Source organism: Chrysochloris asiatica, unplaced genomic scaffold (genome assembly GCF_000296735.1).
Source record: "Chrysochloris asiatica unplaced genomic scaffold, ChrAsi1.0 scaffold00016, whole genome shotgun sequence".
NCBI classification, from domain to species: Eukaryota; Metazoa; Chordata; class Mammalia; order Afrosoricida; family Chrysochloridae; genus Chrysochloris; species Chrysochloris asiatica.
The window spans coordinates 5,527,321-5,549,222 of NW_006408534.1; the positions used below are offsets into that span (position 1 = coordinate 5,527,321).

The 21,902-nt window shown below is 42.7% G+C and overlaps 1 protein-coding gene across 1 annotated transcript in view; it reads left to right on the top strand.

Moving 5' to 3' along the window:
- Positions 1 to 20,722, top strand: part of XDH (xanthine dehydrogenase) — a 73,936-nt gene extending 53,214 nt beyond the window's left edge. The window contains exons 21-35 of the mRNA XM_006835277.1: positions 683 to 807; positions 1,492 to 1,625; positions 2,704 to 2,791; positions 3,918 to 4,004; positions 9,133 to 9,324; positions 9,521 to 9,666; positions 10,468 to 10,549; positions 11,144 to 11,239; positions 12,044 to 12,172; positions 12,860 to 12,934; positions 13,496 to 13,548; positions 16,373 to 16,487; positions 17,554 to 17,619; positions 18,990 to 19,178; positions 20,537 to 20,722. Of these exons, the coding sequence (XP_006835340.1) occupies positions 683 to 807; positions 1,492 to 1,625; positions 2,704 to 2,791; positions 3,918 to 4,004; positions 9,133 to 9,324; positions 9,521 to 9,666; positions 10,468 to 10,549; positions 11,144 to 11,239; positions 12,044 to 12,172; positions 12,860 to 12,934; positions 13,496 to 13,548; positions 16,373 to 16,487; positions 17,554 to 17,619; positions 18,990 to 19,178; positions 20,537 to 20,722 (1,763 nt within the window). The remainder of the gene's footprint in view (positions 1 to 682; positions 808 to 1,491; positions 1,626 to 2,703; positions 2,792 to 3,917; positions 4,005 to 9,132; positions 9,325 to 9,520; positions 9,667 to 10,467; positions 10,550 to 11,143; positions 11,240 to 12,043; positions 12,173 to 12,859; positions 12,935 to 13,495; positions 13,549 to 16,372; positions 16,488 to 17,553; positions 17,620 to 18,989; positions 19,179 to 20,536) is intronic.
- Positions 20,723 to 21,902: the final 1,180 nt, after the last annotated feature.

The following is a 21,902-nucleotide window of genomic DNA, read 5'->3' on the forward strand; positions in this document are numbered from 1 at the left end:
CAATAACCTCATATGCATGCAAAAGCTGGACAGTGAATAAGGAAGCCCATAGAAGAATTGATGCTTTTGAGTTATGGTGTTGGAAGAGAATATTGAAAGTGCCATGGGCTGCCAAAAGAACCAATAGATCCGTTTTGGAAGAAGTACAGCTAGAGTGCTACTTGGAGGCCCAGATGGGCAAGCTTCATCTCTCATACTTTGAACATATTGTCAGGAGGAACCAGTCACTGGAGAAGGATATCATGTTTGGTATGGTGGAGGGTCAGAGAAAAAGAGAAAGACCCCCCAGCGAGATGGATTGGCCAAGTGGCAGCATTGATGGACTCAACCGTGGCAACTGTAGTGAGGTTGGCCCAGGATCGGGCAGTGTTTCATTCTGTTGTGCATAAGGTCGCATGATTCAGTACTGATTCAATGGCACTTAACAACAACAACAACAATGGTTAGAAGAGAGCTTAGTCCTGTTGCATTTTAATGTGGTTTTGCTTTATTTGTTGGAAGGAGTCCTCAGGTTTCAGGTGACCAAACCTCTCCAACCTTTTCCACCACAGTCATGGAACCAAGAAATTACCTGTGAGCAGTTGGCTCCTGCCCAGAGCACTTTGCAGAGCCTTTTCTCTCCCTCAGCAGACTGTGCCCTCCACAGCAGTGAGCTTACCATGTGGAGTCTCTGTTCCCATAGGTGAGTTGTACATCGGTGGCCAAGAGCACTTCTACCTGGAGACTCACTGCACCATTGCTGTCCCAAAAGGCGAGGAAGGGGCGATGGAGCTCTTTGTGTCTACACAAAACACCATGAAGACCCAGGTAGAGGTTCTGTTGTTTAGCAAGGGCCTGGGGAGGACACCTGGGAGCTCCTTGCAGGCCAGGAATGGCAGTGTGGAAAATGAGAAGGCAGAGATCTCGCTGGTCCCAGCAGGGATAACACTGTGTATAAGGATGTCAACTTGAAGCCAACAAGCTGGTGTCACTAAGCTTGAAGCCTCAGTTTTCTCTTCAGTAAAATGGGACTGGATAGAGTTATTATAAGAATTAGATGAATTCTAACACTTGTAATAGAGCCTGGTAAGTGTTAACTATATTCATTCCATAGATATATGGCCATAGTCAAGTCATATGGAAGGTGATTTCCACAAGGATCACTAAGTGGTCTGCTGCAGTTCAAATATACCTTATTTCTATACTAAATGCAACATGATAGTTACTGCTGGTCCAACAAGATGGAATGAGTTCTGGCTCTGAAAGTGTGCTGTGACTAGTGGTTTATCCCTTTGGGTAAAAACAAGATTCAGAGTTCAGCGTGCACTTACTACTGAGGGCTGGCCTGCAATATCACTAAACTAAGGCTTAGATGGCAGTGAGAGGGGGGATTAACTTCAGAATCATGGAGTTTCAGAATTCCCACAGTGACTAGGCCTGTGCATGCTGGTTTGAAGAAATTCAGATGATGCCTATGTAAATTCAATGAAAGTGTTTTTCTTTTGCCTATAGAGCTTTGTTGCCAAAATGTTGGGGGTTCCAGAAAATCGGATTTTGGTCCGAGTGAAGAGAATGGGAGGAGGCTTTGGTGGGAAGGAGACTCGGAGCACCATTGTGTCCACGGCAGTGGCCTTGGCTGCACACAAGTGAGTTCCAAGGCCGAATTCTCCCAGCAGCCCCAGAACAAGGTTGCCTCTGCCAGGAAAGCTTCCTGGGTTTTCTCTTTCTGTACTAGTTTTCTCCTGGTTTGAATTCTCACAGTTCCATTTTTAGAACTCCATGTGCGGTGCTGTAGGATAAGCACTGAGTTGCAAACCATAAGGCTGGTGGTCCAAACCCACCATTTGCTCCTTGGAAACCCTATACAAGACTGCTTTGAGTTGGAACCAACTCAAGAGCACTTTACAACAACAACAATAAGAGCATGGTTTAAGGAGGACTCCTGGTGTGGCGCTGTAGAATCAGCACTGGACTTCAAACCACAAGGTCAGCAGTTCAAACCTACCAGCTGCTACTCGGAAACCCTATGCAGGGTCATTATGAGTCAGAATCCACTCAACGGCACTAACAGCAACAGTGGCATAGGGGGTTAAACATTGGACTGCTATTCATAAGTCGGCAATTCAAATCCACCAGCCATTCCCCACAAGAAAGATGAGGTTGTCTACTCCCATAAAAGTGGACAGTCTCAGAAACCCTAAAGAGAAGTTCTATTCAGTCCTATAGGATTACTATGAGTCAGAATTTGGTGTATGGCATGGGGAGGTGGGGGGGAGAGGGATTCCGTTGGTGGCACAAACAGTGAAGCACTCTGGGCTGACAATCTGGAAATTTTAGTCCACCCAGAGGCTCCTGGGTAGAAAAGTTTGACAATTTATATCCGAAAATGCAAACAGTGAAAACACTATGAAGCATACATGGGGTCACCATGAGTCAGAATCAACTTAGGGTAACCATTTTTGTTTTTTAGGGTATAAGATTGTGTGGGTAATGTAACCTATTTATTCTTTGTGTTCTGACCCATGTGTCTCTGTCTTAACTGCCTTGCCTGACCGTAAGCTCCCCTAGGACAAGCCTCATAGTCTTACATGCCCCCCTGGAGTTATCATAGTGCTAAGACACTGAGCATTATACCAGAAGGGAAAAGAAAACTTGTGTACATATCCCAGCCCTGGGATTTTGTAGAAGGCTCAATGGAGTTTAATCTATGGGAATCTCCCTCAGGACTGGCCGCCCCGTACGCTGCATGCTGGACCGTGATGAGGACATGCTGATAACTGGAGGCAGACATCCCTTCTTGGCTCGATACAAGGTTCTAGATGTTGGGGGCTATGTTGGCATGGGCAAGACCTGGAGAGAAAGGCTCAGAGATCCTTGGCTGTATTCTTACTTTGTGTGACTATCTATAGAAGTTCAAAGAAGAATAACAATGAGAGAAATTTAAATAGGCCAAGAGAAGCAATATAAAGGGGTGGACCACTCTCTCCTCAAGAGATCAGAATGGTGTTCTCTCCTTTTGTGAATTCATTGTGGTTCAGTAGGGTCTGAAACAGTATTGTCTGCAGATGTAGAGTAAACACTATCACTTAGGATGGTTTAATGTTAGCATGTTCACAACCTGATGTAAACTGAAAATCAGAATGACCACTTGGTAGTTTATCATGAGAAATTAAACTTCTATGGGACTTGGGTAGACACGGGTTGTTAGATTGCCAGACTATGAGTACTAGACAGTGTCCAACTTACCCTCTGGGACTCCTTATATGGATGGCCAGTCTGCACAGCAGTATAGCCTTCCAGGCCTTAGTCCAGGTCTGTGAACCTGGGTGTCTTCTCTCTTCATGAACTGACTTTAAGCCTCTCCCCTTTATCCTACCCTAAATTTGTTTCATGATTTAACTCCCTAAAAGGAATTGTATTTCTCTTGTTCCCCAATTCCATGTGCCAAAAGAAAGTAACATAATCTTTTGGAGTTCAGTTCCCTCATTAGTAACCCTTGTGAAAGCACTATGATGGCTTCATAAGGCAAGGGGTGTGAAAATGTATTTTTGCTCATGTGAAGTGTAAATTGTTTTCTGCTAGCCATACTCTGTGAGGGGTGGAGAGTCTCTTTCTTACCTTCTCTTCCTTTATTTTCACCTTCCTGTATCCACATTCCTTTTCTTAGAATCAGAGCCAATAGGTAGACGGAAGAAGGAGTGTGGGGAGATGCATCCAGGTGGAGGAGCCAAGAGTTCATCAATGTGTCTGTGGAGGAGATGTTCGTTTCTTTCTTCTTCACCTGCTTAGCTATAGTAATGGCTTAACTTCTTGAAAAATGAAATCCATAGTGTAATTTTTTTCCTGTTCTTTTTCTTCTAGTTAGCTGAAGTGGGAGGGGAGGATTAGAGAGAGATGGAGAGAAGGAGCTGTTGAGAAACCACTCTTTTTTCTATCAGGTTGGCTTCATGAAGACTGGGGAGATTGTAGCTCTGGAGGTAGATCACTACAGCAATGCGGGGAACACTGTGGATCTCTCTCTAAGTGTAAGTAGAACCTACTTCTTGCATCCCAGGGTGACTGCATGCCCCCACAGCCTTTGACACACACACAGAGCCTCCACAACCACACAACCAGGTCTTCCTCAAGGTTTGCCTATTCCTGTTGCAATGGGAACTAATTTCTCCTTTCAGATCCTTGGTTGTTTTCTAGAGCTGTGATGGTAATTATGTATTACTTCTCAGATTAGAAATTTATCCTTCTTGATCAAGATATTTTGCAAAGCGAACAAAGCTAGATGCAAAGTGTATCTATTATATATATTATACTAGTCTGTATGGCGACATATAGATACCAAACTACAGGCAGTGATCAGTGTGGAGGGAGATGAAGAGGGGTGCACATTATTGTTTTCTGTTATACGTTTCTGTGATGTTTGAATTTTAAATATTGAGCTACATTGTCTCTCTTTTGTTTGTTTGTTTTTTTAATGGTTTAATTGAAGTAAAATTTACCTACCATAAAATTTGTTTGAAGTACACATTGCAGTGATTTTTAGCACATTTAAAACTAATGCAACCATGATCACAATCCAGTTCTGTGCATTTTTGTCACCCTGAAATGATTTCTTGTGCCCATTTGTAGTCACTGCCATTTCCACCCCCAGCTACAGGCAACCATTAATCTACTTTAGATTTTTCTTTTGTGGAAAACATACATGAATAGACTCATACACGACATAGTCTTTTGTGTATGACTTCTTTCACTCATCATAATATATTTTGAGGTTTATTCATGGAATCGCATGTATCAGTACTTCATTCTTTTTAATTACTGAATAGTATTCCATTACATGGATAGACTACATTTTGTTTTTCCATTCACCAGTTGATGGACATGTGGTTCCAGTTTTTGTTGTTGTTAGGTGCTATCGAGTTGGTACCAACCCATAGCAACCTTATGCACAGCAGAATGAAATACTACCCGATCCTGGGCCAACCTCACTACTGTTGCCACACTTGAATCCATCGATGCTGCCACTTGGCCAATCCATCTCGTTGGGGTCTTCCTCTTTTTCTCTGACCCTCCACCTTACCAAACATGATATCCTTCTCCAGCGACTGGTCCCTCCTGACAATATTTCCAAAGTATGAGAGATGAAGTTTGGCCATCTTGGCCTCTAAGGAGCATTCTGGCTGCACTTCTTCCCAAAATGGATCTATTGGTTCTTTTGGCAGTCCATGGCACTGTCAATATTCTCCTCCAACACCATAACTCAAAGGCATGAATTCTTTGGTATTTGGTGGTAGTAGAGCAATTATTGTCTAATAATTTCCATCTCACTAGACTGTCTCTTTCCTGTCTTTTGGCTAAAAAGAGCAGGAATTTGAGTGGACATTTTTTGTTTGCACTGCTGACATTTTCACATCATCAGCTTCTTCTGTTCCAAGTGTGGGATTTAAGAGACTTTATCTCTTAAGGAATTTATCTTCATGTCATTCCTCAAATCCTCAAATCCACATGCAGCCTGCCTTCTCTGTCCACTTTTCAGAGTATTCGTATGTGTATTTTATATATCGTATCTGGGCCTTGTTAGTTGTATTTAGTAGGAGGAATGGGGAAAACTATGTGTGCTCCATTTTCCTGAATATTGAAGTCTTCCTATACTATGCATTAAAGTCATTTCTTCTAGGGTAAAATGAAGATTAACATCCAATTCAATTATTGTGTACTTTCATATTTGGTTGCAGTTCATGTTCCTACAAATATACTACTAATGACCAGGGTAAATTCAGAAGTGGGGGCTATGCACTCCTCATTGTTGTGGTCATAGATTTTGTAGATGAACTTGACAATATTTAGTTGTTTACAAAAAGATCTAAAGCCCTATGGTGAAATAGAATGAACTGTGAAAATCAACACATTTACCTTGGTGGTGTGACTTACTTTTTAAAGTTTTAAAACCTTTACCTTACAGTGTTAATGGTTATATATGAATAGATTCTTATTAAAAAGTCCAACACTTCAGGCAAAGCAGAATGTACTATTTGCCCCTTTGTATACCATCCGTCCCTATCTCCTTGCTGTTGTAATTAGTTGTTACCAAGTCAGCTCTGATTCCTCAAGTAACAGACCAAACGTTACCTATTCCTTTGCCATCTTCCCAGTTGTTGGTATGATTCAGTTGTTTGTTTTGGTCATTGTATATTTTGAATGCCTTCCAATCTAGGGGGTTCATCTTCAAGTACTATATTGGACAATATTCTGCTGTAATTCGTAGGGTTTTCATGAGCTAATCTTTGAAAGTGAATCACCAGGCTGCTCTTCGTAGTCTATCTTAGTTTAGAAGCTCGCTGAAACCTGTCTAGCATGAGTGACTCTGTTGGTGTTTGAAATACTGGTGGCATAGCTTCCAGTATCTCAGCAACACACAAGCCCACAGTACGAGAAACTGACAGATAATGAACCTCTCTGGTAGGGGCTCTCAAGTTGGCTTAATTAGGAAACTTCACACTTCAGGTTTTGTGTAAAAAGTGTTCAAAATGGAAATATAACTGCTGTTCTCACATTGTATAACACATGTTATTCTCACCTTTATAACACATGCTTCTTGGTGTTAATGGAAAACTCAGGTTGAAAAGATACAGTACTTATCTGTAAAGATTTTACAAGCTTTTAAATTCAATCTAGCAAGCATTTATTGAGTACCTAGAATGCAACATAAAGAAATGCACAGTGTGGCAGAGGAAGGCAGACATTAAAAAGCAAAATAAAAGAGAAGTACAAGTTAGCAAAGTACTGAGGGAAAGCAAAAAGAAGAAAAATAATTAATTGAGGTGTATAAAAATCTTCTAACATAACTCAGACTAAAATAATCAAGGAACACAAAAAGCAATTTGTGGGAAAGAGAGACTGTTCATGTGGAAGTAAACTAAAAGGAAAATGAAACAATTAAGCAAAATATAACACCTATCTTCTCAGAGAGATAAACAATTACATCTTGAAAAAAAAAGAACAGGATGCTGCAAGAATCAAACAGCTCGAAACTAAAAATAAGCTCTTAAGAAGTAAAACGATGATGATGGTGGTGGTGGTGTGCCTTGCGGTTGGTTCCAACTTATAGTAACCCTATATAGGGTTTCCAAGGAGTGGCTGGTGAGTTTTGAACCATTGACCTTGCAATTCAAAGCAACCTTGTGGTTATCCTACAGTGCTACACCAGAACTCCTTGGGAGTCCCCCCAAACAATTGCCTTTACCCTCTTAGCTGACCTCTCTGTTTTTAATTCATCTATGAGGTCTTCCTAACCTTCCTTAAAACAAATGATCCATCTGAAAGCTGTTGTTTTATGTGGGACAGCATTCCTGCAAATTTATTACAAATCTTCAATGCTCTGGGGAAATGTCCACTTGACTATTGTTAAAAATTTGCTATCAGCTGTCACTTCAGAATAATTCTTTCTATGGGACAAAAGTGTTCTTTTTAAAACAATCACCCTGGTGTGGTGTTGTAGGATAAGCACTGCATTGATAACCACAAGGTCAGTGGAACAAACCCGCCATTCACTCCTCGGACACCTTATACAGATGAAGTCGCTATGAGTCCAAACCAACTTGACGACCCTTCAAAAACAACAGAAATGAGGTTAAGACAAATATATTACTGAGAGAACTTGTCTGCAGTCATCTACTGACCTCAGAGACATGTTCAAACATGTTTTGTTTGGAGTAAATTCATTCATATGTCAATTGGACATATTAGCAATACTTTTTAGTTTACCCTGGTAATGCGAGGATTGGGATAGGAAACAGGCCTGAAAGATCACTAATTCTTCATTTTTCACAATTGGTAAGCAATATAATGGTTTACAACTGAAAAAGTCAAGAAGTAGTAATAATGGAAACAAATCTAAATAGTTTATAAAGAATCAGAAATGAGAACTGGAAGTTCTAGGCAAGAATATAAGGAAGTGGAGGGGCTAGTTTTCATTACATGACTTACAGAAATATTTGAGTCTTTATGCTACTTTCAGTTATTAATAAAAATTTCATTAATAAAAGTAAAAATAAAAACTACCTTAAAATGAAGTATTAGCCATATGACCTAACAGTTCCACTCCATGTATATCTTGAAAAAACTCAAAAGCAGGAACTCACACAGATATATTTATGCAGTAATATTCTTTGCAGAACTATTTACAATAGCAAAAAAAAGGAAACAATCCAAGTATCCAACATAAGAATGAATAAACACCATGTGGGATGTACGTACAGTAGCATACTATTCAGCCATAAAGATAAATGAAGTCCTCATACATACCACAAAATGAAGAGCCCTGAAAACATTATGTTTAGTGAAATAAGTCAGACACAAAAGGACAAGTACTGTATGTTTCCCCAGATATGGAATAGCTAGACCAGGCAAATGCATAGAGACCAATGTTTATTAGTGATTACCAGGGGTTGGGGGCTGGAGAGAATGGTGAGTTAATTATTTCCTAAGGAGCACTGAGTTTTTGTTTGGTATGATGAAAAAGTTTTGAAAGTAGATAGTGGTTATAATTGCCCAATATGGTGAATTACATTTGGTGAATGTAACTAGCCAATGAACTGTACACTTAAAAATGGTTAAAATGGCAATTTTTTGGTATTATATATTTTTCCACACACAAAAAAATGTTTAAATGAATTAGTAAAACAAACTTTTGTTTAAAGAGGCAAGTGATCAATTCCAACTAGAGAGCCTGGGAAGGGCTTCCTCAGGGAAGAGCTGGATGAGGTTTTTAGTAAGTAGATATGATGAGGAAGGTAATAAAGAAACTAACATGCAGGCAGAAAAGGTGCTAAAATGATAGATTGGGGCAAGATTATCACATGTATTGAATTCCATGCTTAAATGTGTATGGATTTTACTCATAGGTAATACATGCCACTTTTAAGCAAGTGCTTGATCTCATATTTATATTTTGCCGTAAGGCATAGATTAGAGGAAAAACTGAAGAATGCAATAGGGAGCCTGGTGCAATCTCCCAGGAGGAAGTAATCTGAGCCCAAAGAAGAGCACTGACAGTGGGCCTGGAGAAGCCAGGGGTGGGTACATCCCTTGACGTTTCTTTTTGGAGAAGCCATGAAATGAATGCTGTGTTTTCTCCCATTTTGGTGTCCTCTACTTCAGATAATGGAACGAGCGCTATTCCACATGGATAACTGCTATAAAATCCCCAATATCCGGGGTACTGGGCGACTGTGCAAGACCAACCTGCCTTCCAACACAGCCTTCCGAGGCTTTGGGGGACCTCAGGGGATGCTCATTGCCGAGTACTGGATGAGTGAAGTTGCAGTGACCTGTGGGCTACCTGCAGAAGAAGTAAGCTGGGGATTTGATGGCGGCACAAGTCTGAAAGGGCTAACTTATGTTGGGAAGAGTGGCTTTGTATCTTGAACATCTCTCATGGTAGGAGGTGGTGCAGGCATTGTTGAGGGGTCTGATGGCTTACCTTTTGGTTGCACCTCCCCTGACCCCTTGTCACCAACAAGCTCTTAGTGCCTCTCTCCTTGGAAAGGTACGGAGGAAGAACATGTATAAAGAAGGCGACTTGACACACTTCAACCAGAAGCTTGAGGGTTTCACCCTGCCCAGATGCTGGGATGAATGCCTAGCAAGTTCTCAGTATCAAGCTCGGAGGAAAGAGGTTGAGAAATTCAACAAGTAAGCACTGGGAGGGGAGAGGTCCGATGCTTTGGTGCTCTCTTGGGTTTTGTATTCTACAGTCCTTTTGCTGAACCTAAAATATAAAACTAATGATTTAGTAGAGAAATTACAAGGCTCCTGAGTTTTTCAATTGACTCAGTCATCTCTTGAAGATTCTGTAATGATTTTTAGCCCAGGGCCAGAGTGTTCAGACTCTAAGCTTAGAATTATATAGCCTATTAGTTGTGGTTTATCTTTGTAGATTTGTATGCCTTCTGGGCATTCCATATTACAAAGAGAAAGTCTAGGACCCAAAACAGCACAGTGATATACCTAACTCTTTCACTAAGCTCTAACTGTGACATATGTAATTGGCTCATCTCCCTGGGACTCAGTTTCATCACTAGCAAAGTAGGGATAATGCTGTTGGTTCTATCTTCCTCACAGTTACTCCAATAACCAAATACAAAGCATAGAAAAGGTAGCATTACCATCAGCAAGTCACAACTAAAAGTAGGGATGATGACAGTCCAAGATGACCAGGCTGCTGTGGCCCAATCCAAATTCCACTCTGGAAAGACCGTGCTGACTCAGGTGTGGTCCCTCTTCTGGTGAACTGGATGATCCAGAATCCCAATCCCTTCCTTTCTCATTTGTGTCTATGCAACTTGGGCACTGCTCATTTATTAGCAATGGCTACATGGATGGCTCCAAGGATCTCCTGCTCCGATTTGATGCAAAGATGTTGAGTAAGATAATGTCCAATCTGACATAAATATGATAGAAAATGTCCTATGAGAATGTTCTTTTTTTCTCCAGAGAGAATTGTTGGAAAAAGAGAGGATTGTGCATAATTCCTACCAAGTTTGGAATAAGCTTCACATTGTCTTTTCTGAACCAGGTAATTGCTTCAAAATGATTATTTTCACAAATGTTGTTGGTCCTCATTGGACCAGAGCCCCATCTTTCCCTTGTTTATAGTATCACATATGAAACTCCATTGTGACTGGTAACAGTACTGGCTGGGGAGCTGCTTGCTGTTTAAAAGGAAGCTGAGCTTTCATGTTCCAATTTCTCTAATAGTCTTATCACAGAACAGCGGAAGCACCACGGAACTTGGCGATCTGAGCTAACATCTAGCTCTTATTCCTTCTGATTGTAAGGTTATGAACAGCTACTCTGCCTTTCTGCACTAGTTTCTTCATCTTTAGAGTAAAGATAATGATATTTGACCCATTTTCCTTTGAGGATAAGAAACAGAGAGAGAGAAAAAATATATATATTAAAGCACTTTTCAAATTAGAATTTGAATCGCAAGATTTAAATTAAATAACAAGATTTAATTTTCCAGGGTATATATCTAAAATTTTGCTACTGTTTTTATTTTCCTGGGTTCTAGTACTTTTGGTTCCAAGCCTTGCATAGTTAAGCTTAGGAACTGGGAACTGAGTTAAGTAACTGTTGAATCTTAACTGACACAGTTCTCTTCCTATAGGCAGGAGCTCTGTTGCATGTGTATACAGATGGCTCTGTGCTGCTGACCCATGGAGGCACTGAGATGGGCCAAGGCCTCCACACCAAGATGGTCCAGGTGAGCAGACAGAGTTCAGGGAGGAGCCAGGGAACTATGGTAGTCTTCTCTGGCACTGTGGCCTATGCTATGAGAGACTGAGGATGACCTGGGCTATGACCCTTATTAGGCATGACTGTAGGCAAATCCCTTCCCCTTTATGCTTGGTTTTCTCACCTATTCATAGGGATGGACCAAGTGATCTTTGAGGTCACTTCTGTTCCCAACATTCTAGGGTTTTATGCCTCTGTGTGTAAGGTGGATAATTCTATTTATAAAGACAGCTAATGCATTCCCACTATAAGGCTTCTCACATTGGAGGCAGGATTATGGGATAGAGTTGGCATATCTACTTGGCTCATGAGGATTGTCCCAATTGGATTTTAAAGCCACAATTAGCTTAAAAGGTATTATTGGTCATGACTAGGTTTATGATTTTTTTTTTTTACGTCAGCCAAACCATTGCTTTACCTTCTGCTAGTTGTAGGAACGGAGTTCTGGTAGCATAGTGGTTATGAATCGGGCTGCAAGCCGCAAAGTCAGCAGTTCAAAACTACCGGCAGTTCCGCAGGAGAAAGATGTGGCGGTCTGCTCCTGTAAAGATTTACAGCCTCGGAAACCCTGTGCAGGGTCGCTATGAGTCGGAACCGACTCCATGGCACATAACAAAAACAAGTTGTAAGAACACCCCAGCCTCAGTAGAATTATATTTTACAAAGTTATTTTCTTGCCTGTAACAGTGAACTGGAATGCTGTGTTGGGTAGAAGACAGCCAAACCCCATGATGATCCCATCCCTAGAGGGTGATGAATTTTCTTTTTGCAGGTGGCCAGCAGAACTCTGAAAATCCCCACCTCTAAGATTTACATCAGTGAGACGAGCACTAATACCGTGCCCAACGCCTCTCCTACAGCTGCATCCGTTAGCACTGATATCAATGGACAGGCCGTCTATGTAAGGAGCCTGTGGGAGACACAGAGCTGCGGGCTTAGGGTGGGAAGAGTCCTCCACATGGTGGTGGAATGGTCCTTGCATGCTCTCTGGCTATGGCCATGCATTTGGCTCTTTTATCTTGCTGTCCTTCCAAACTCCATGCTCAAAGAGAGACTCAGAAATCCTAAATACTTTCATCAAAGTCAGAAAGATCAGTGAAAGAGGAGGGAAGAGAAAGCTGGAGTGGTGGAGATAAAGGAGGGGCTTTTTGGAAGACAGACTCTGATGTTAGAAGTGATCACAAGAGAAAGAGCTTGAAATCACAAGAAAATGAAATTGAAATTGTGGTTGTAAGATCTTCCAGGTCTGAGACTCTTCCTTCACTTCACACATGTGTGGCTGGAATCAAACAAGGGAGTTCAATAAGAGGAGGCTCCTCTGTACAGTCCCCGATGCGTCGGGTCCTTTGTCAGTCTGAAAACTAGATCAGGAAGTGTTCTCCAAGCAAGGCTCAGTGGTGGCCCCTTTGGCAGAGCACTGTGTCTTCTACTCTTGACTCATCATTCCTGGGAGGGTAGCGAGGAGGTCTGAGTCACATTGGGGCACAGCATTGCTTGGAGATGGCCTTGCTAAGTCCCTTGGGAGTTTACTTGGGCTATGGGTTGTAGAGAATTGATGTGTCTGGTGTGTGGTGGGCATTCTCTTTAGGAGGCTTGTCAAACCATTCTGAAAAGACTGGAGCCTTTCAAGAAACAGAATCCCAATGGCTCCTGGGAAGACTGGGTAAGTCTGAGCTAATCCAAGTCACCTTTTCAAATGGGAGGTCTTCACTGGACCTGGGCCCCATCTTTCCCTTTCATAGCGGGGTCTCTGTCGCTACCCAGATCTAGTCGCATATCTAGTCACAAAGGCAAAGAGAAGTGGAGAGCTGTTGTAGTGAGTTTGGGCCACACTGACAGATGGGCTGGATCATTTCATAGGTCACAGAAAGGAGCATTTGCATTGGGGAGTCATTGAAATCTCTAGAGTAGGGCAATGGCATGGGCAGTGTGGTAGGCTAAGATGATGCTCTGGCTGTAGGGTGTAGGATGGCTTACATGGTGGGCTTGAGGCAGGAAGACCAGTTAAGAACTATTGTAGTAGTTCAGAGCATGAGGTTGTAGTACAGCTGCTGGCAGTGAGATGGGAGGTAAAATATGGAAGTCACTAGAAAAAAAAGGGAGTTGTTCTACTTCTAGACAAGTAGGGCGAACCCATGAAAGCCTAAATGGTGGGCCAGGGTTTCAGAAAACCATGCTCCCTGAGACCTCTGCCCCTTCCTGATGGTCGTTTCTTCTCCCTCAGGTCACAGCTGCCTATGAGGGTGCAGTGAGCTTGTCTGCTACTGGCTTTTATAAGTAAGTGTGGTGTTGTTCGTGCCCATCTCTCCTAGAGACATGGAAAGTGTGTTGTCATCCTAGCCTGTCATCAGGGGAGAACAGTTCCTTCAAGACTTATATCTCCAGTGGACTTCCACCAATTTCCATTTAAAGATGCTCTAAAATATGTGGGATTATTGAATTATATGCCTTGGAGGCAAGAGCATGAAGTGCTATATCAGAAGTTTATGTTCTAGCTCTGGTCTTAATGTGCACTTCCTGCTTCATTTGGGGAAGTCAATGGTTTCTCATGCCGTCTGCAGCTTTAAAATTCAGTAGCAACATAGGCAGAGATGCTGCCCCTCTGACTTGTTAAGTGCTGTTGAGTTGGGTCTGACTCATAGCAACCCTGTATAGGGTTTCTGAGGAGTCCTGGTGTGGCGCTGTGGGCTAATGCGTCAGACTGCAAAGTTGTTTGAACTGCTTACTAGCTGCTGCCTGGAAACGCTATTCAGGGTTGTTATGGGTCAGAATTGACTCAACGGCACTTAACAACACCAACAACACCAACATAGAGTTTCTGAGGAGCAGCTGGTGGGTTTGATCTGCTGACCTGTGGTTTGAAGTCCAGTGTTGACTCTACAGCATCACATCAGGAGTCCATCTGACTTACAAGTGGTAAAAAGATATGATCATTTTGCTGTTGGTCATAATTTATCTTTCTCTGGGGAATTTAAGTAGGCCCTATTATTTTATAGATCACTACTGTAAGGAGCTCTGGTAGCGTAGTGGTTACGAATCGGGCTGCAAACCTTAAGGTCAGCGGTTTGAAACTACCAGCTGCACCGCGGGAGAAAGATGAGGCTTTCTACTCCTGTAAAGATTTATACCCTGGGAAACCCTATACAGGGTCGCTATGGGTCGGAACCGACTCGATGGCACATAACAACAACAACAACAACTGTACAGGTTCTGAGGAGCAGCGGGTGGGTTTGAATTGCCTACCTTCCACTTAGCAGTCCAGTACATGCCCTACAGCACCACACCAGACCTTTAATTCACAAATCACTGGATTAGGAAAATTGTTTCATGTTTACTTAGAAAGGTTTTGTGTGAATGTATGAATGTGCATATATGTTTTAGGCAAAGAAATGTTTAGCCAATGCTCATGGGGTTATATATTTGACCTGTTGTTGTTAAGTGCTGATGAGTCAGTTCCCACCCATAGCGATCCTGTATAGGGTTTCTGAGGAGTGGCTGGTGGCAGGTGAGGTTGAACCGCTGACCTTGCATTTCAAACCAACTTTGCAGTTCAGCGCATTAACCCACAGTGCCACACCAGGACTCCATATTTGACCTACATTTCCCAAAATTCTTATCATCTAGTAAGCTTGTATTCCACTTTTGGAATTATATAAAACTGAAGTTATGTAAAGATAGGGCCGGGACAGACACAGTTAAGTCAGAGCTAACAAAAGAGGTGATTCTCCTAGAATTTTCCTCTTAGCCCTGTATTGGTTTTGTTTTCACAAAGATTCTGATGGTATCAGCTCTTTATTTTTATAACATATGAAATAACACAGATACCAAACCAACTAATTTTAAACTGAGTCATTTCTGACTCAGCGATCCCACGTGTGTCAGATTTGAACTGCACTCTACAGGCTTTTCAGTGGCTGATTTTGTGGAAGTGTGTCATCCAGTCTTTCTTGCAAGGTGCCTCTGTGTGCACTCAAACTTCCAACCTTTCAGTTTTCACCACCCAGGGGCTCCTACGTAGATAGAGTGTATTATAATCTCTGGATGTATAAATGCACACACACAAAAACATGGTTCATGAAAAATTAGAATTGCAGAGGGTACTCAAGATTGAAAATAAATCTATAAGGGACAACCAATCTCCTTTAAAGATGCTCTAAAATATGTGAGGTTATTCAATAATATGCCTTGGAGGCAAAAGTATGAAACACTCTATCAGAAGTCAAGTGTTGTAGCTCTGGTCTTAATGTGTAGTTTTGCTTCAGTTGGAGAAGTCAGCAGTTTCTCATACCTTCTGCAACTTTAAAATTCTATTCATAAGATTTTTGTTTCTATAATAAGATTTTTCTCAAATCATTTGTTGCAGTGTTAAAGGGACCAATAGGTGGGGAGCAGTGTGGGAAGGTGGGCAACTTAAAAATGCACAGAGATGGACATGATCTTGTTAACTTTCCCCTTGAGAATGGGGAGCAGCTCCATGAGCAGTTGTGTGAACAACCCAGGAACTATTACAGGCAGAATTTTAGGTTCTGAAGTCCTTGGCTTCTGCTTCAGTAGATTCTTTGAAGAGTGACTTTAATGTCCTCTGTAAGCTCAGGCAAATCTGCCATCTCCATTACTACCACATGGAGACCAGCACACTTGATTCTAAACAGCACTAGGCTATTCCGAATGATTCACCGTAAGGACCACTGACAAAACAGAGCACAGACAAGCGACAAAATGTCCTGGACTATGTAGGTGTTAAGGAGCTCGGTAGCGCGATGGTTACGAATTGGGCTGTTAACCTCAAGGTTGGCAGTTTGAAACTACCAGCTGTTCCGCGGGAGAAAGATGAGGCTTTCTGCTCCCATACAGATTTACAGCCTCGGAAACCCTGTACAGGGTCGCTATGAGTCGGAACCAACTCCATGGCACATAGCAACAACAATGTAGGTGTTATTAACAGGTTCAGAATATCCCAAACATGTGGACTTGGTTGGAAAACAGCTGAATGACCAATAAATAAATGTTTTAGGGTCTCAAAATTTGTGGGACAGGTTGTGTGTGTGTGATGTGCATATCTTCTTCATATGTATATAACATTTTCTTTCTTCTCCCCCAGAACACCCAACCTTGGCTATAGCTTTGAGACAAACTCAGGGAACCCTTTCCACTACTTCTCCTATGGGGTGGCTTGTTCGGAAGTGGAGATTGATTGCCTGACAGGGGATCATAAGGTAAGAAGCTGGAAAAACCTTCGTATTAAGGGGGAGAAAGACTACAGGAACAACTGAATTGTACTGTTAAGAACTACTAGGGAGACCAGATGTCTTCTTGGGAAAATCATGCCTCATAGCAGGGGTTGGAAATTTTTTTCTGTAAAGGGCTAGATAGTCAATAATGTAATCTTTGTGGGCCATGTGATCTCAGCTCCTTAACTCTGCTATTGTGGTATAAAAACAGCTGTAGATAGTATGTATATAAATAAGCAAGGCTGTGCTATAATAATGTCATTGTGGACACTAAAATTTGAATTTCATATCATTTGCAACTGTCACAAAATATTCTTTTTATTTTTTCCCCCCAACCATTTATTTAATAATGAAAACAAAAACAAAATTAGCTACCTGACCCATTGCTGTTAAGTCAATTTCAACGCATAGCGACACTATGAGACAGAGTAGAGCTGCCCCATAGGGTTTCCAAGGCTGAAAGTCTTTAAGGAAACAGACTGCCACAGAGCAGCTGGTGGGTTCAAACCAATGACCTTAGCAGCCAAGTGCTTAACCACTGCTCCACCAGGGCTACTTTAATTAGTTTGGTGGTGGTTATGTGCCATAGAGTTGGTTCCGACTCATAGCGACCCTGTACAGGGTTTCCAAGGCTGAAAATCTTTATGGAGCAGAAAGGCTCATCTTTTTCCTGCGGAACAGCTGGTATTTTCAAACTGCTGACCTTGTGGTTCGCAGTTTCGAGTTCTAAAAAAACAGGCAGCAGGCTGAATTTTAGCCCACGGGCCATAGTTTGATGACCCTTTCCTCACATGGTCTATTCAGACTCAGATCCAAGCCCCAAGTCCTATGAACCCACCATTACAACTCAGGGCATAGTTACTTCACAGTACTGAGGGAGGGTTGCTGCTCCTCTTCACCTCCCTGCTACTAAGAACCAGCACTTCAGCAGTGACAGTGGCAGTGGTGCCTAGAGCTCTGATATGAAAGTGCCATTTGGATTGACACTTAAAGCCTAAGGGTCACCAAGACTCATAAATCATCTCAACTTCTCTTTCTCATCAAACTTTAGAACCTCCACACAGACATCGTCATGGATGTTGGCAACAGTCTGAACCCTGCCATTGATATTGGGCAGGTAAGGTTCATGGGGATCAGGGTGGTGATGCCTTGTCCCTGACATGCCCCATCACCCTCCAAGGATCAGTGGGCATGGCATGTTGTCCGAGCAGTTTTAAGTAGGCCTGAAAGTGGTACCAAATGAGTCTCCTATAGAGTGTGATTTAGATAGATGAGCTCACCCAGCTCTTGAGGCAAAAGACAAATTAATATGGATTCACTTGGAAAGGGCACTCACACCTCCTAGGACAACATGATGAATGGTGAAATCATTGGAAACACACACACACACACACACACTTTTGAGAGTGAGCAGAATGGCGATCAAGTTTGGGATCAATATCCAAGCAGTTAGTTCTGAAGTCAGACAAGTTTTCTTCTTCCCACTTCCTTTATCATACAGGGCTACTTTTGTACTATACGAAGCGTATGCTACCATGGGTGGTGTGGTGAAGGGCACTAGGGCAAAAAAACATGGATATAGAGCAGGTGGAGTAAAGGCATGAACCACAGAAAATCATTTTGGGAAAATATGAGACTATTGAGAATGTAGAGCAGGAGAATATAGCGGAAAGAATAAATAGTTGAAGTACTGAGATTTTGGTAGAGAATATAGATTGTATTTCTCAAAACTATTGCATTACTGAGTGCTCAGAAGCCCTACCACTGATTGATTAGTTCATCATTCAACAACCATTTGTAGAACTTCTATGGGCAGACCCCATAGGGGCAGGTAGCTAGCAGTAAGGATTCAAAGATGATTAGCTCACAGCCCCTCCCCTGAGTGCATTGTCTCCTGGGGTGCCACCTTCCCATTCTTGGAGCAGTGTAGTGGGTGAGCACACTTGCAAACCAGTAGAGTATTGCAGTGTTCCACTAGAAGTCTAGAAGGTATCATTAGGCATTCTTTCTCCCAGTAGACACATAGGGGTGGGAGTTCAAAATGTCCCGAAGAAAGTCCAAAAGAATCTACTACCTAAGATAGTATTCCTCTCTTGGGCCACCCAAAGGTCTAAGATCTCATCCAAAGCACAGGAGGAAATGTGATCCCTGAGGGGCAGTGCTGGTAACATTGTGAGCTTACATTTCAGTTTGGGTAAAAAAAACTCTCCATTTGCCCTGTAACATGGTGGGCCTCTTCTAGAATTGCTGACCTGTTCTGAACTGATCTTCCTTGTTAATGCCTTTTCTCTGTCTGAGCCAATGCACAGTGAAGGTCCAGACAGGTGTTCCTGGGGCTAGGGCAGGAACACCTGAGAGGGAACCTTTTAGCTCCTTTTTAGGGAAGGTCCCTCCCAAGAAGGTAGGGCTTTGCACCTGTCTGGGATGCAGCATCTGTCCTTGAGGAGCAGGGAGGCAGGTTGAGCATGATCTTCGTCTACCCTGCAGGTGGAAGGGGGCTTTGTGCAGGGCCTTGGCCTCTTCACCCTGGAGGAGTTGCACTACTCCCCCGAGGGGAGCCTGCACACCCGAGGCCCAAGCACCTACAAGATCCCTGCATTTGGCAGCATCCCCACTGAGTTTCGGGTGACCCTCCTCCGTGACTGTCCCAACAAGAAAGCCATCTATGCATCCAAGGTACTGTCACTCGGGGTCTGGGCTGCTTTGCACTCTGTACTGTGGGAAGTCAATGAGGGGTATGAGGGGCTCGGGTCTACAACGGGATTCTCCTGAAGAAAGATGAGGGCTTACACTAGCTTTGGTGAAGGTGGTGAAGAGGTGGGTAGTTCTGCCTGTGAACCAGTTGAATTGGGTTGAAGATACCATGGTTCCCATAAGTAGACTCAGATTCCTAAGCCCGATCCTGAAGGTCGAACTCTGGCCCCCACCCATTTCCCTGATGCTTGACCCTGAGAGATGATTTTACTGAGACAGCTCTCCTGTTGTCCCATTATAATCAGTGCATCTCCTTCACTGCAGATGGGCAAGTCCCTTTGTACACACCCGTTCACCCCCTTCAGTTCCTAGGCCTGACCTTAAGACTTGATCATCATACCAGGAACATTAGGATAACATGGCTGAAAAATAATTCAGCTGATTGATACAATAAAACACACTCATTTGCTCATCTTTTGATTTATGTTATTTGTGAGGAGCTGGGACCTATTGGAATCCACTGAAGAATCACCAGGACTCATGATAAAAATGCAGCTCCAGGCCTAACCCCTAGGATTTTGAGTTGGTAGATCTGGAGTAGGGCTCTGGAACCCACACTTACAATAAATATTTCTAGTCTTCTGATTCAGGTGGTTCCCAGTCCATCCTCTGAGGGGGAAAAATAAGTAAAGAAACTCTGCTAGTAGGCACTTGAATTCCAATTGGTCACTAAGCCTCTGATTCCAGCAGTTGCTAGAAGTATCATTATGGTGCCTGTAGGCGTTTTCAGAGTTGCAAGTAGAATGTTCCTCTAAGCTAAATACTGTAAGGAGTCCTGCTGTGGCACTCTAGCTTAATGCAGCAGAATGCAAAGTTGTTTGAAATGCAAGGTCAGTGGTTCAGGCATACCAGCTGCTCCTTGGAAACCCTACACAAGGTTGCTATGGGTTGGAACTGACTCGGTGGCATTTAACAACAACAACAACAACAAATACTGTAAAGAAAGAGTCGAAAATTTTGCCAAACAGATATTTTTCTCAGTATTTTGCAATTGTTTTATTATAACTTCAAATGAGACATTATATTTATAAGGTGTCTTCAGAGAAGATTACATAGCAAGAAGAATGAAAAATAATAAGCCAGTGAGGTGTGATCCTTCACTTGACAGATTCTTCTCAGTGCTGTTTAATTCTGACTGACCCCTCCTGCCTTCCTTGACTTGCCTGTTAGTGCTGGGCAGGGGTCTCTCCCAGCCCCACCAGCTCCTGCCACTTGTTTGCACAGGGATATAGAAGCTGGGACCACTCTGCCTGAGTCTCTGCCCTGCTCTTTCTGTTTAGGCTGTAGGGGAACCACCACTCTTCCTGGCTGCCTCCATCTTCTTTGCTATCAAAGATGCCATCCATGCAGCTCGAGCTCAGCATGCCGACAATAATACGAAGAAACTCTTCCAACTAGACAGCCCTGCCACTCCGGAGAAGATTCGCAATGCCTGTGTGGACAAGTTCACCACTCTGGTATGGTAGCTCTCAAGTGCTCACTCAGTCTGGGGAGGCTGGGGCAAAAGCTGACCTGCAAATACTGAGGAAGGTTCTTTAGAGAGAGGGTAAAGTGTGGGACTCTGTCTCAACTGGCAACTTTGTACTAATGGCCACCATATACTATGTGTGGTGTGAGACACCCAACGGGACTTGCAAGAGAATAATGAGAAGCCTCCCTAAAGCTGCAACATGTAGCTGGGCATCCCTAGAGGTGGGCCTAGTCATCACTCACAGACTCCATACTTTCCATCTAGATGAGAGTGATAGATGAAACTCCCAGAGTCTAATCTCCAGTTCAGTCAGTAGCATTTGTTGAGACCTTTCTTTGTTTAAAGACCCTGTGTAAAGTACTTTAGAGATTGAGAGAAAAAAAAAAAAAAAAAAAGAGAGAGAGAGAGAGAATAAATTAATTAAGTCAAATACATTTGTTCTGAGAGATTCCCAAGAAGCATGCTGATACTGAAAACACACCAAGTACCTTTGAAGACTTTGCAACTTTTTAGGGAAACAGGAGATTACATTATATTGTGATCGATTGTTACCTTGGAAGTGTATGCAATGAAAGCACAGAGGAATTCCATGGTTATCTGAATCACTTTGGGAAGCCCATATGTGACACTTTAAGTGGACAAATCCTGGTAACTCCCCACCCCACCCCACCCTACCCCCACTCCCCCCCAAAAAACAAACCCATGGTAGGAACAGAACCAGCCTATCTTCTGATTTGTGCTGAAAAGGGCACTGCAAATATGAAGGGGCTTCAAGAAGTTCTTGGAAAAATCTTGTTATCTTTCCATTCCACTGTTTTTCCATGAACTCTTTGAAGCCCCCTTGTATAGAGCTTTCCAGGTGCCTCTTCAACTACAACTTCTGTTGACTTGACAGAACATTTTCCTGATACCTTTTGAAATTCGATTGGTCTTTTGGTTTAGTGACAAAGTAGGTACTCATGGACCCAAAGTGTTCCAGAGATGGGGCGGATCCAGGAGCACCCCCACCTGATCCAGGCAGATCTGCCATCCCAGCAAGGCCATCCTTCAGATTGGCCAATAGATTCCGTTTGGGAGGTGAAAGCACACAGACCATAAGCTGAACTCCCAGACAGTAGCTACACAGCAACCTTCCAGTAGCCTTGAGCTCTCCTGCCATAGCTACCCATGTTGAC